This window comes from Mastigoproctus giganteus, chromosome 10 (genome assembly GCF_048544385.1).
Source record: "Mastigoproctus giganteus isolate SK-2022 chromosome 10, ASM4854438v1, whole genome shotgun sequence".
Lineage (NCBI taxonomy): Eukaryota > Metazoa > Arthropoda > Arachnida > Uropygi > Thelyphonidae > Mastigoproctus > Mastigoproctus giganteus.
The window spans coordinates 85,594,813-85,610,174 of record NC_143584.1 but is presented as its reverse complement, the minus strand read 5'-3'; the positions used below and the strand labels follow the sequence as shown (position 1 = coordinate 85,610,174).

General features: G+C 35.9%; 1 protein-coding gene across 1 annotated transcript in view; it reads left to right on the top strand.

Annotated features, from left to right (window-relative positions):
• LOC150079132 (annulin-like) overlaps positions 1 to 15,362 on the top strand; it is a 156,913-nt gene that overhangs the window by 105,327 nt on the left and 36,224 nt on the right. Inside the window, exon 11 of the mRNA XM_090382964.1 lies at positions 5,626 to 5,771. Within this exon, the coding sequence (XP_090239090.1) occupies positions 5,626 to 5,771 (146 nt within the window). The remainder of the gene's footprint in view (positions 1 to 5,625; positions 5,772 to 15,362) is intronic.

The following is a 15,362-nucleotide window of genomic DNA, read 5'->3' as shown; positions in this document are numbered from 1 at the left end:
GGCAAGAGACCGCAGCACTGGAGATTATCCTATGATTGTCTGTGACCATACCACGTAGTTCGGTCGAAATTCTGGAGGTCACAGCCACAAAACAATAAAACAATTAGCAATTACCTGTTCATTGGGTTTTTCTGTTAGTGCAATCTATCAAAAACGGGTGGTAAACTCGATCTTATTGAATTTGCGATAATGCCGACAGCTGGAATTCTGTGGTTTATTATGGTGAAATATGTTTACACTCCCATGGAATCTTCAATCATATAAAAAAATTAATTTTCAGAATTTTCTCTAAATTCCTATTTTTAAAATTTGTAACTTGTTACTCCATCTCACTTGCACATATCGTGTTACTTGCAATTTGTGCGTGCTGTGTTCTTTGTTATTGATTGCTTATCTTTTTACTGTTTTAAATTTTAATCCCCACCCCACAAACGTCAGTGAACAGAAATGTCAACTAGTTAGTATGTACATACTACAGTACGTATTAATTATTCTGATTATCACGTATGTTCTTCTGATTTTCACATATCATTTATTTTTTTAATTGGTAAGGTAATAAAGGGTAAATTTGTGCTTAATATATCTTTACTTTTATAGCCTGTGGATAATATTCCTCCTATTTTCGCTAATTAGAATCGCTGTTTAATAGAATTAAAATTCAATTCACAAACGTGATCACAATGACCGGCGCTTACTACACATCGTATAGTGAACAGTACTTTATTATGGTGAGTCCATCGTAACATGAGGCGCCTCCGTAGCCAGGTGGGAAGGAGCAGCAGTGCGTAGCACACGCTTCTTGATTAGACCGGGGTTCGAGCCTGTCACCACCAAATACGGAGGATGCGGAAAGGTCAGAGAATGACCGCCGCATATTCCCGGAGCAATATGGCCTTAGTTGCTAATGCTCCTAAAAACCAAACAACACACGTCGTAACATGATTTGATTGTACAGTGAACCAATTGTAAAGGGGGGGGGTCCATTGCATTTTTAACTATTTATGTGAAACTTCGGATAATTGGGGCAGCCGCTGAATCGGGCCAAAATGTCTAGTCCCGATGTGTCCCAAATAACTGGAATCGACTGTATATATATAGTGAATAGCTATTGAGGTGTTGATTGACATTATGATACGTTTGTATCTGCACGAGTGTTTAAAAATAAAAGTACAGTAATAAAAAATTAATATTTTGTTAAACAATTTATGTGCTAGTCCATCCATGATTCTAAAGAAAAAAGGTTAGGTTACTTGAATCCCATGGGAGCTTGAACCCCTCTATTTCGGGAAGGGTTCAAGCTCCCATGGGATTCAAGTGGAGATAACCTGAGATTTTTTCACCATTAGAGCATATTATTGAACAAGAAAATAAAAATACAGTCATAAAAAAATTTATTTTTTAATGAATGTATTTCTAAATATGACTGTGATTCTAAAGAAAAAGGGTTAGGTTACCCCCCTCCACTTCGGGAAGGGTTCAAGCTCCCATGGGATTCAAGTGGAGGTATCCTGGCCTTTTTTTCACCATTATGGAAAGCATTCATTAGGGCAAGTTACCATTGAGGCAAGTGACCATTAGTGCTTCTAAGTGCTACTAAACCGATGTTATCGTGTGTTGTGTTCACGCACCAATCAGCTCATCATTTGTTATGCCTACCTGTCAGTCAATATATCGTTCTCGACTTCTGCTCCAGACCGATAACACCTGGTGCACTATGGCCATAGATGCTGATGCGACAGATAAATCTCCAACCAATCAACCGATAACACCTACTGTCTGTTTATCAAGCAAGCAGTGCTAGAGTGCCATATCGGGAAACTAATTTTCCGTGTAAGTTATCCGATGTTTCTCGTCGTTCTTGTGTTGGCTTTCTTTACCTTCACCACCACTTCTTACATTAACCCAATCTGAGGAATAATCATTTATCACAACTCTCTGCCTCCTGTCCTGAAACCATCCTGCTTTCCCTCTAAGGATTTTCCCTGTGATTCCAACCTGATCCAGCTTATAAAGTAACTGCTCCTGTGGGACTGAGTGAAATGCTTTGCTGAAATCCAAATAAACAATGTTGTAATTATTCCATAAATCTAGCTCATGAGTGACCCTGTCAAAATAGCCAACCAGATTTTGGCTATTTTGACATTTGTTTAACATGATTTTCCCTTTACAAAACCATGCTGCGTATCCTTCAGAATTCCATTTCTATCCAAATGATCCTGAATTCCACTCTTGATCATTGCCTCTATGATTTTTCTTAATACTGAAGTTAGATGACCGGTCGGTAATTTCCCACTACACTCTTAGAACCGCCTTTATGTAATGAGGATATATTGGCACTTTTGCAATCCAACGGAATCTCTCCTGGGTCCAGTGATGCTCTCATAATTAGCCTAAATGGTTCAGCCCACTCACTTGCCGCCTCGCTTAAAATTATAGGATATATGTCATCAGCCCCATAAGCTTTAACTTGTTCTGTAGGCTTGAAAGTTATTTTATAAAATAATAATTGTGAAACTTCAATATCATTAATTACATATTTTTCAACTTTACTCCCATAATTTCTCATTGACATACAGGGTTTCTCTTCTGTGAATATCAATGCAAAGTAACTGTTGAGTTCATCTGCCACTTCAGCTGGTGTATCTAATACTATCTCATGTTCATTACGTAAGGTCCAATCTAGTTTGTCCTTCTCTTCTTTGCATTTATAAATGTGAAGAATTCCTTATCCCCACTCTTTGCCAGTGATTTCTCATAATCTGCCTTTGCCAGCCTAACCTTTTCTGTAGCACTATTACAGATCAATTTGTAGCTGTTATAGGCTTCAGTGCTTTTTATTGCTCTGTAACTTTCCCATTCTGTCTTTTTCTGCTCAAGTAATCTGGCAACTTCATTATTCATCCAACTTGGAATCCTCCTCGTAGAGTATTTTTTTAATGGTATATATGCATTCAAGGCTTCTGTGATTAATGTTTTAAAAGTATACCATAATTCAGTTGTATTTGCTCTCTGTGAGATATCTACCCAGTTAATTGAGACCATGTAGCACCTTAAGCAGTCATAATTTCCTTTCCTGAAATTATAACCCATTTCTTTGCCTTTAGCTACTGCTACCTCTCTCTCTTCATCCATTGTAGAACTCCATGATCATTTCCTGCTACTAGTTCCTGTACTATCAGCCCTATTATGTCATCTGGTTCATACATAATGATCACATTTAGAATATTCTTTTCTGTAGTACTTTCCCTTACATTTTCATACAAATAATAATCTAGTTGATTTAAAAATTTTGGCCCCCATGTTGAGTTTCCTTACCATTTGCTCTAATCAATTAGAGGCAAATTAAAATCACCCATAATAAAACATTCATACTTACTTGCTCATTCTATTTGCATGTAGAGGTTCTCATCATAATCACAATCACCTGGTTTATAGATTACTCTCATTATACCTTTGCTTCCAACTTCTCACACCATACAGATTCTATACTAGCATGCGAAATGTCTCAGTCTGGGAAAGCTTTCATTGCACTCGGGCTGCTTTTGATAAGAAGCATGACCCTATCACTCCTTCTGTCTGTGCTATTCTTCATAAATACATTGTCCATACCATACTGAGACTCATCATCCGCTATTTCCAGGTGGCAGCACTTTTCCATAAGCCCTATTATGTCAGCTTTATTTGTCCTAATCAACAGTTTGAATTCACTTATTTCATTGACGACACTTCTGACATTACTATATAAACAATTAAGACTTCATGTTCTTGTATAGTTAACTACCCTGACACACCCCTTGAAATTATTTAAATTTGCTTCCCTGTCATTACAGTTACCCACTCATTTGAAACATTTCTGCCCTCAGAACATCTTGCTGATATGATCTGTTGGAGTAACAAACAAGAACTCTTGAGGTATGTGTAAGCATTACTTTTACCAGTATTATCAGATAAATGTGTATTTATATTACCCCTGTCCCCCCAAACTAACAGTTTCCCTGAACCGTTAAGGTATCATCAATAATACTGGAAAAAACCCTTGCACCACCTTTGTTTAAAGGTATCTCATTTCTACAAAACAGCTTCCTTCTACCCACAAGTGCAGGCCAAGCTGATAAATATTTCCACCCTTATTTCATTGTATATTTACCCATAAGGCATAAAAGTAAATTTTTCTGTAATTAATAGTTTCATATGTCATGTATTGTTATTACTTATTTATGTTCCTTCAGCTATTTCTAAAACATTAGTTGCCAGTATAAGGACAAACAACATAAAAAATGAGATGATGCAATTTTTTGAGTATCACTATATTGTTTAATAGTGTGCTTGCAAAAATAGTAATTATATGTGCGATTTCTAGGTTCACACCACACTACACCACTGATACCCCAAATGCAAGGGGTTATTGTCCTCATCATTAACTGATTATGTCGCATTTTCAACAAACAGATAGACATAATGTGGAATCGATGATTTTTGTGATCAATCATAACGCTAAAATAAACATGATACGTTCTTGTAAAAATCATTGATTCTTTTTCTCTGATTTTGTGGTATAAAATTATGTGTGTGTAGCAGAAGGAATCAGGATTGTAGACAAACCCTTGCATCATTGCAAGGATTTGTCTTGAATAACATTATGGGGAGTATTCTCATTTTTAAGAATTTGAGCTTGTTCCATGATAATATTCTCTTTTCGATTTTAGTTGTCATTAAGGTGAAAAACACCTTCCATCAGAACAGAAGAAACATTTACGAACTTTTATCATATCCCCGCCTCCCCATTATCCAGACTCAGAGAAGCATTTAATGTTTTTTTTTCTCCTTTCCCTAGCAATTTGGATTTTCTTCCTGTACAATGGTTATACAATTCATTGCTGTAGTTGTTCTGACCAAAATCTTAAACTGCTAACCTTATTTTTTTAACCACTTAGAGGAACTGCTGGTACATTAAATCTATATCTAAACTCAACACAATGTCGTCCAGATAAAGTTGGAGGCTATAGATTATCTGAAGCAGTGGTGGGCTCATAGTTTAAAACAGTGGTGGTTATAATTTGCATTTGGTTTTTGAAACTTTCCAGTTTCAAAAATCTAAAACTGTTATTATGGCAGCGTTATGATTTATAAAGCTATAATTACATAATTCTTCATTTGATTTCTTCATTTGCAGAAACTGCAAATGTTCTGCAACTCATGTCTAGTGAAGTCTCCTAATCAAGCATGGAAATACCATTGAACATAAATCTCAATCATGAATTTCCCTGCTGAAATTCAAACTAAAACTAGCTACAACAACACCATAAAATTGTAGAATCAACTCGTGCATTACGTCCACGTATTGTATTTTGTAGTATAGGAATAAAATAATATTGTCTTAGTGATGATCAGATAGTTGAGTGCTGAGTAATTCAAACAATTTATAATTATATACTAACTTCATTTGATTAAGAAAAAAAAAAAGCTTCCCAAACTATCAGTTTTTCCAAAAATTTTGTGGTTTGTTAATCTAGAGTGCGAAGGAAAGACCTATTAACATAAAGTCTTTCCGGTAGAGAGGTTGAAGGATACAACCTTCATAACTAGAGGTTAAGTTTGTGCACTGCAATTTCTTTTCTCTCGTAGGAGAAGGATATAGGGAAGAAGCCATTCAAAGAGCTCTAAGCAAAGCTGGTCATGAATATACTAATTACTTCCTTCAACAAGAAGAAGGAGATATTTCTTTTCATATGGAGCCTGAAGGACATCTTCTACTTGGTTCTCCTTTTCAGGTAACATGTTTTTCTTAATAAAGTATATAATCAGTGCCTTTCTTTTTTTGAAAAATAAGTTCTTATCATTACATTTTGAAAACAGTACATTGATGAGAATTAGAGTATCACACATTGTACTAATGATGTTTTCACAAATATAATGACATACATACCTAATAATGTAGCTGGAACCAAGTTCTAATCACGATATCTTGCAAATGTTCAAAGCAACTCAAGGGAGAATAGTAATTGCAACTTTATTGGAACATGAAACATCAAAAGCAAAATACTGTAAGCTTGTAGGAACAGCTTCTGTCACAACAGTGGCAAAAGCTGTTTTGTGTGGATGACTTGTGAACAGACAACATCGTGTATGGCTCCAGCAATCTCCCAACACCTGGGATTTTTCGATGTATCCCCACTTGGGATGCATTGATAAAATCAAAGTATCGTTGTGTTTTTGTAGAATCAACCACCACTCTTGTGTAACTGTTCACAACTTATTGTCACTAGGCAGTTAGGATAAACTGCAATACTTCTTCCTAGGGTGTCCTAGATGTCTTGATGGGCTTCTGGTTGTTGGAGCAGGTCGGCCAATCCATATGGATGACACTTTCATCTTCGAACTTATTGTTGCTCAATGGGGGTTGAGCTTTGTCCATCAGAATGAACTCTTAACCTATAGCATCAACATGAGGTTGGTGCTATAGATGAAGTCCTACTGTGGTATTTCAAGTTCCTCTTTCCCACCACAGTAGCCCAAAAGAGAGAATTTGGCTAAAAACATACCGGGACTCATCTGTGAAGTGAAATGAAGGACGTGTGAGTTCTGTGAAGTATGTTCCAGTGTCTGCATTCTTCTGATGCAAATTTTGCTAATGCAAAGCACTTGAGTAGCTGAGTAGCAGCCAAGCTTCGATTATGATGGACAAGAGAAAAAAGTTAACAATTTTGCCTTTATGGCTGTGACTTGGAGTATATGAAAATATGGCATTTTAGGACACACAAAGCCATGCTTAAATTGGTGTTGTGACTGTGTGCCTCCAGTCTTCCAATGTCGGAGGCTACCACTTCAAGAGAAGTGGTTACTCCAACAAATCCATCAGAGATGACATTTTCAAATGCTTAGTTACGATAATCAACAGTGTATTGTCTTTTTCAGCTATAATTCCTGAGGATGTCTGCAACAAGATTGAATATTTAACAAAATGGTCGCACACCTGAATTTGTATGTGCTTTAGCAGCATTTGTTCTGTAACCAATAAAATTAATCTGCATATCAGTTTGTTAATGTGTGCAGTCATCATGGCCACAGTGGACATCTATATGGTTGTTCAGTTTTTATTGAGTGAATAAACATGACCTGTTTAATGTGGAAGTCTTTATATTAGGGTTAATTTTCATTCAATCCTTCAGAGGTTGAATGAAAATTAAGACTACTGGGACAGTTACATGTAGATAGGGCCGCATTTTCTTGTATTCTTTAAAGAATATTTTAATTTGCAGAGTTATAGAAATAATCATATTGAAAAGAAGCACAGCCACTTCCCGACTTACATAAGGATTGTGTTACACGGAACTCTACGGAAGTCGGAATTTCCCTAAATGATTATGCAGCACTCGCAAATTTGACTGAAACAAATTTGATTGAATTTGATTGAAGCAAAAAAGAAATGTTCAATGAACATGTAAATAGAATTATTTATTCAATTTTTTATCTCATGTGCAGGAAAAATTACAAAAGTGTACAAATTTAAAATAATTTCAAAATTATAAAATTACAAAAAGAGAGAGGAGACAGACATAACGTCAACAAATTTTACCTTTCGAGCATCGTTGCCAGAATTAACTCTCCAGCTGATAAGCACACTGCTGCGGAAGTTGAGAACTGTGGAAATTTAGAAGGTGTTTTTTCCAACACATCACAAAATTCCTCTGCAGCTGCAGAATCAGCACAGGTAACTTCAGCGAATACTTTAATGTTTTGGAAACCAGCGCAATGCTTGAACCCATTAAACCATCCGTTGCTTGCCACAAACTTGGCTTGGGGTTTGCCCTACTTATCCTTAATATCTTCATAAATACTTGTTGCTTTTGTGTGAATGGGCATTGGATTCAGGCACTTGCTTCTGAATCTGATTTTCCATCCATATTATTAATAGCTTTTCCATCTTTGATATAGCACCTGAATGCTGTTTTGTGATCACTGTTGGCCTTAAATTTATTGAGCCTTCAACGTGTTCTTTTATGCACACACTGTTTCTTAAAATAGTATTCACTGTTGAAGAAGCAAGACTAATTCTGTGCAATAGATGACTAAACTTTGTCCTGCTTCGTAATTTTTAATTAATCATCTTCATTTATAAATCAATTTTTTCGTTTCCTAGCACTGCCAGAACTTGCACTTTCAGTTGGTCCCTTTCCCATCACCATTGTAATAAGTAAATAGGAATGAAGAGAAGATTCTGAAAATTTATTTATGTTTTTTATATGATTGAAGATTTCAGTGACGGGGAACTCATTTCACCATAATGTAATGTAAAAACCCAGAATTCCAGTTATTGGTATTATTGCAAATGCAATAAGATTGAGTTTACTACCCATTTATAATAGATTGCACTAATAGAAAAGGCTAATAAACGGGAAAGTGCAAATTTTTTTATGATAGTGACCTCCAGAAATGTGTTTTAGAAAAATATCACAATTTCATTCAAAATTGATTCTTATAACGGAACATATGATAACGGTGAAAGTGTAGTGCAATTGCCGTTATAAAAATGACCTTTTTACTAAAGATAAATAACTTAGTTATATAGCGAAAATTTCAACTTCCGAGGTCTTGGAACGAATTAGAAAAAAAAAAGCAATGTGTTCACATTACGATATTTTCATGATACCTCCATTTATTCCTACGGGATGCAAAATATGTTTCCACAATTTTTTTAAGTTTGCACTGGCAGGAAAAAAGCTTACGTAAAGTCGAATTTCCATAAGTGGAGTAGGATTAGCATTAGTAGAGGCATATGATGCAAGAAAGCAAGCTTATGCAGAATCAGCCAAAAAAAAAAAAAAAAACACACTTCCATTTCACCCCTCCGTTCGTTCGAAATACCTGTCCAGCTGAGCCTTAAATATATTTAGGCTATCAACTTCCACAACAAGGAATGGAAGTCTGTTCCACCAACCAACTACCCGCTGGCTAAAGGCAAATTTCCGCACATCTATCCTACATCTGTCTTTCCTCAATTTGAGTTTATGCCCTCTCAGGTGATTACTCTGAGCAAGAGGAAGAATCCCATTAGCATTGAGCATGCTCAAACCATTCAAGGCTTTATACAACTCTATCAGATCACCTTGCTGGTGCCTAGTCTCCAGACACTGTAACTTGCAAAACTTAAGCCTTTCTTCGTAAGATCATCCCTTTGTTCCATTAACTAATCTTGTTGCCCTTCTCTACTCGTTCCAGCAGCTCTACATCCTTCTTGAAATGAGTACAGAGTACTCTAGGTGTGGCCTGACCATTGCCTTATACAAGTGAATAATCACCTTATCCCTGCTAGAAACATTCCTATATATCATTGACAATACACCATGAGCTACACTTGCAGCCCGTCTGCACTGATCAGAGAACTTCATATCTGCCTGCACAACCACCCCCAGGTCCCTTTCATTCTCTACCACTGTCAGTGTAGTACCACAGAGTTGATACGTTGCGCTGGGGTTGCTGTTTCCCATATGTAGTACTTTACATTTGTCAATGTTAAACTTCATTTGCCACCTCTCAGCCCATCTGCTCAACCTTTCCAGATCCTGTTGCAGCAGCATAGCGTCAGTAGTGTCCTTAACAACCCTACCAACCTTTGTATCATCTGCAAACTTGGACATTAAGCTTGACATACCATCATCAATATCATTTATAAATACAGAAAACAATAATGGTCCCAATACTGAGCCCTGAGGGACTACACTAATAACATTAGTCCACGATAAGCAGTGTCCATTGATTACCACTCTCTGTCTTCTCTCCCTCAACCACCCCTTTATCCATAGCAGCAATTTGCCTCCAGTGCCACAATGCTACAATTTGTGCAGCAGTCTTCCATGTGCAACAGTATCAAAAGCCTTTCTAAGATTCAAGTATATAATATCAAAGTTATTCCCTGCATCCAGTTCTTTTGTGACTGCATCATAGTATCCAATCAAATTGGTCAAGCAAGAGTTCCCCTTAACAAAACCATGCTATGTCCGAGCTGTAACTGAAGTCTTGTCTACATGATCCTGCAGTGCTTCTTTAACCAGTGCCTCCATTAATTTTCCTGGAACAGAAGTTAAACTCACAGGTCTATAACTACTTGTGTCAGAATTTGATCCTCCTTAGTGAATTGGGGTCATATGTGCACATCTCCAGTCTGTGGGTACCTCCCTTGAGTCAAAGGAAGCTCTCATAATTATGGCTAAGGGTTTGCGTACTTCCTTTGCTGCCTCCTTTAATATAACTGGATAGATCCCATCCACCTCAGGTGCCTTTCTTGTGTTTATCTTCAACAATTTCTCCTCCACTTTACTCTCAGTTATTACAAGATTCTCTAGCTTACTGCCAAAGTTGAATAAACCTCTGGCATTCCCCTTGCTGAATAACTCTTCATGTGGGAATGTCGATGCAAAATATTCATTTAGTTTCTTAGCTACCTGAGCAGGATCATCAACAGTTGACCCATTGATATCAAGTGGACCAATCTGATTCATCCCATTCCTTCTAGAGTTCTTTCTTCTTTGCTGTTTTTCTTTGCATCCCTTGCCAAAGATTTCTCATAATCGGCCTTTGCCTGCCTAACCTCCTTTGTACCTTGGTTACAGATCAACTTGTATTTATCATAGGCTTCTGTGTCACGTATTAATTTATATGTATCCGATGCATTTTTATTCTCTGCCATATGTCTCATTAGTTCATCTGACATCCATTTAGGCCTAAACTTTGAACAATATTTCTTAGTTGGTATGTAAAGCCTGGTAGCTTCCAAGATAAGTTCTTTGAATGCTTTCCATTTTGAGTTTGCTGTTGGTAACATCTTCAGTTGGTCCCACTGTATAGAATTTAAATACTGTCTCAGACCATCGTAGTCGCCTTTACGAAAGCAATAACCCTTCCCTTTACCCCTGATGGTAGTTACCTCTTTGAGTAAATCCCACTTCAACACACTGTGATCACTGCCACCTAGTGGTTCCTTTATCTGCAGATTCTTATTACATGAAGAATCACTACTGATAATGAAATCAAGAGTATTACTCCCTCTAGTTGCCTCCCGAACATGCTGATGTAGAAAACAATCATCCAATAAATCCACAAAAGCCTTGCTAGTGTGTGAGTGACCAACCCACAAATTCCAGTCAATATCTGGGAAATTAAAATTCCCCATTATAAGACTCTCTGATGTACTGGCCCACTCTATTTCTCTGTACAGTTTCTTATTATATTCATCAGAGTCATTAGGCCTATAACACACTACTCTCAATTTTGATCTCCCAATGCTTATGTAGCACCAAACTGACTCGACACTGCACTGTCCAGTGGCGATGTCGACTCGCTTCACTTCCTTGGATTTTATGTGTTTCTTAACTAATAGAATAACCCCTCCTCCTTTCCTATCCTGTCTATCCTTTCTGTAGACATTGTACTCCCCAAATTCCAGTTCTGCATTCCTTACATCTGTGTGACACCACGTCTCTGATATCCCAACAATATCTGCCTTTGATGCTTTGAGCTATACCTCATATTCATCAAATTTATTTACCAAACTCCTAGCATTGGTGTACACGCAAGTATACATGCACCTGTTTCTATTCTTAGCTACCCTAACACAACTCATGCGTTTACCTGTACTGCAATGACTCCCAGCTGTCTCTGAAATATCGTGCATCTTGTTTTTCAGGCTTATGCTCATTCCAATAGAAGCAGTGCAAGAATCACTTTCACCTCTGCCAGTGGCTACTGTTAATCTATTAGTCTTTGTAAGCCTCGGAGTGGCTGTACTGTTGAGGGAAAAATTAGCAATCCATTTTTTATTTTTTCTGTTTCCTGTTGATTTCAGTAATATTTATCTAAAATAGTATAATTGTAAATATCAAAAATATAAAAATTTATTATGTTGAAACTAGATTAATAATATAAATTGTAATAAAAAAAGATATTTCATCGGCAAGTATAAAAAAAAAACATGAATATTAAAATTCAAAAAAAAGTTTTAAGGAAATAAAGATAACCTTATAGTTGGTTTAAATAATCAGTATAATTTGTTAAAGGATTAAGCTTGTATTAATTAATTAATGATACTATGAAATTTAATGTACCATATTTTTTATAATTCATTTTAAAATTACGGAATAATAATGCTATGTAGTAGAACAGGAAAAAAAAAAATACAGATAATTTGGTAGAGTTTGTGTATAAGCATATAATTTTTTATATGATATACAAATTAAAATTTTAGTGTATTTTCTCTAAAAAATAAAGGTTTTAATTACTATTTCAACAAATAAATTAGGTCTTTTAAGCACCTAAGTATTCAAGGCTGTGAGGCATCAGTATATAGTGTCGGTAATTGCATATGTGTTTTTCAGTTGGTGTTTTCTTTACAAAAAAACCGAATTTTTGGGACAAAAAGCCATACAACCCTCATCCGCACCTACTAACCCAGCTACATTGTGAAAATTATCCATAAGAATTCCTGGTGTCATTGACAGGATTTGAACTTAAAACAGGTGCAAGAAAACAGTGATTATAATCACTATGCTGCTCGAGGGTGCAAAGAAGTGTAGAGGAGATAACTGTTACAGTTACACCATTCATTCATAAAGAATATTTGATAATTCTAATTTGTATCTTTTCTCTTTTCCTGTTAATGCAGTTGACTTCAGATTCCATAAATAATTCAGACTTGTAAATAATAATAACAATATTATTATTATTTACGAGGATGTTGGAAAAGTTTGTAGCCCAAGCGTCAAAGATAGTGGTACACTATCCACCAGGACAACACACCTGCTCACAAGTCTGTCATTATCATTGGTGCACTATGTGAGTATTGGCATTGGTATCTTGGACAATCTCATATTCACAAGGTCTCGCACCATTGGATTTTCACCTATTTCTTAATTTGAAAAAAATACTTGGCTGGCATCCATTTTTCCCAATGACAGTGATGCCATTCTTTGGATGCATTCCAGGAGGTCCGAGAGAAAACTTTCTTTGTAGCAGGAATCAACACATTGCAGCATCGGTTGAAAAAGTGTATTGACTCCAAAGGAGACTATATTGAAAAGTAATGTGTTACCAGACTCCTCAAACAAACCCTTCTCCCTCATGCGTAGCACAGTTGGTATAATCACCATTGTCCCCACACTGGGTGGAAAAGACCCAAGATCAAATCTCATCAAGGATGCAGGAATTTTTATGGGTCTTTTTCACCACGTGGCTGAGTTAGTTGGTCTCAGGCGAGGGTAGCATTATTTTTTCTCCCATAAACTCAAGTTTTTCATCCAGTAAACAGCAAATTGACCAAAGAACATGTAATTTACAGAAAAAATATATATAGTATAGCGCAATATGGTCTTAGCCACTGATGTGCCTAAACCCTACAACAACTAACATTATATACCATGTTCTTTAAATTTGATTATCTAAAATGCAGCAGAATCTTGTTCTAAAGCAGTGCATTATTTTTGTTTTAAGCAAAATTTGTACAATTTTTTTTCTCTGATTCTACGAAATGATGGAGTAAAAAGTAAAGTGCAGCCATTATCAACCCACTGCAGGGTGGAAGCCTCCTCAACAATTCATGCTGAGGGAAATGGACCATAATCTGCCACGCTGGTCCAGTGGGTTGGCAGATCGACCGTATTCAGCAGTCAGGGGCTTGAACCCCGATCTACTCAAAGAGCGTGTGCTACTGCACTCCCGCTCCTGCCCACTCAGCTACGGAGGCCGTGTGGGCAGGAGACCAATGTTTATGAGAAAATTAAGTTACCCTAAAAAAAATTAAGCAAAAGAAGATAGCTAGTGCAGATGCTGTGTAGGTATTAAAAAGAGGATATAAATAAATATAGCAAGCTTTAATTAATTTATCTGCCCATGAAAGTGAAAAACTTATTTCCCAATTAGAAAGTTTGAAACTGACCAAAAAATTTGACAATAATGTGGGACAAAATATTACGAATATTAAGCACAACAAGATCTCTTCAGGACTCTAAAATAGATATATTAAAAGGTAGCAATCATTTAAAAATCATTGAAAGGAATTTATTGTAGATATAAGAAATGATTTTGGAACTATAGTTTATAGTTACTTTATGTGGAAAAAAAATCTTTATTGCTAGTACTCTAAATGTTATTTGTTTTAAAATTATTGCTGAAATTAATCATCAAACAAAAATATACTTATAACGTCAAAATAATATCAAAAAATTAATAAACACTTACAAAAATGTCATTGATGCCAATAAATTTGAAGATGAAGTTATATAGTTTTTAAAATTTTCTAAGAAGGAAAATATTTTAAATATGTATAATATTATAAATGATGGTTTGAGATCTACTTTCCCTAACATTGAAACTATTCTTAAAATATTTTTAACAATACCCGTAAGAAACACAAGTAGAGAAGAGTCATTTTCGGTATTAAAAAGGATTTAAGAATTATTTAAGGAATAATTTAATACAAAATGAAATGTAATATTTATCCTTATTGTTTATTGAATCAATGCTTGATAAATTATGATAATACAATTGATGTAATTGCAAAAACAATGGTCAAAAATAATGTTTTTATTATATTTACAGTAATTCTGAGCAGTAATATCTTATTTATGATTATTATTTAATTATCATTTTTTACATGTGATTGATACCAGATTTTATTTCTGATTCTGTTTTGTAATTATATTATCAATTTTTGTGTAAGATTTTACTTATTTGTGATTTGAATGTTATTTGATTATTATTGTGTTATTTTGCTTTTGTGAATGTATTATCTAATATAAGCATGTATATGTATTATTTTGTTATCAATTATGATATTAAATTCTTATTTTTTTAAATCTAAAATACCAAAACTATAAGGGGCCCAAGGGGATTTTACACCTTGGGCATGAGGCGCCTCCGTAGCCAGGTGGGAAGGAGCAGCAGTGCGTAGTACATGCTTCTTGATTAGACCGGGGTTCGAGCCCGTCACCACTAAATACGAAGCATGCGGAAAGGTCAGGGAATGACCACCGCACCGGAGCAATATGGCCTTAGTTGCTAATGCTCCTAAAAACCAAACAACAACAAACAACAACACCTTGGGCCTCTAGAGGTGTAAATTCGGCTCTGCATGCACGCTGCTTTATATTGCACAGTACGAACACATTATGCTGCTGCCGAAAAATGCTCCATTTCATAAATAGGTAGGTGCACCTAATAAAGTGGCCACCCAGCATATATTTAAGCATAGGCATCCTTAAACATGGATTTCTTGGTTTTCCCTTACACAGAAGTTAAACTTACAGACTACCCGTATCACCCTTATAACCAGGTTAGGTTAATCTGTGTTAGTTGCCAGAGCAACTAAGGCT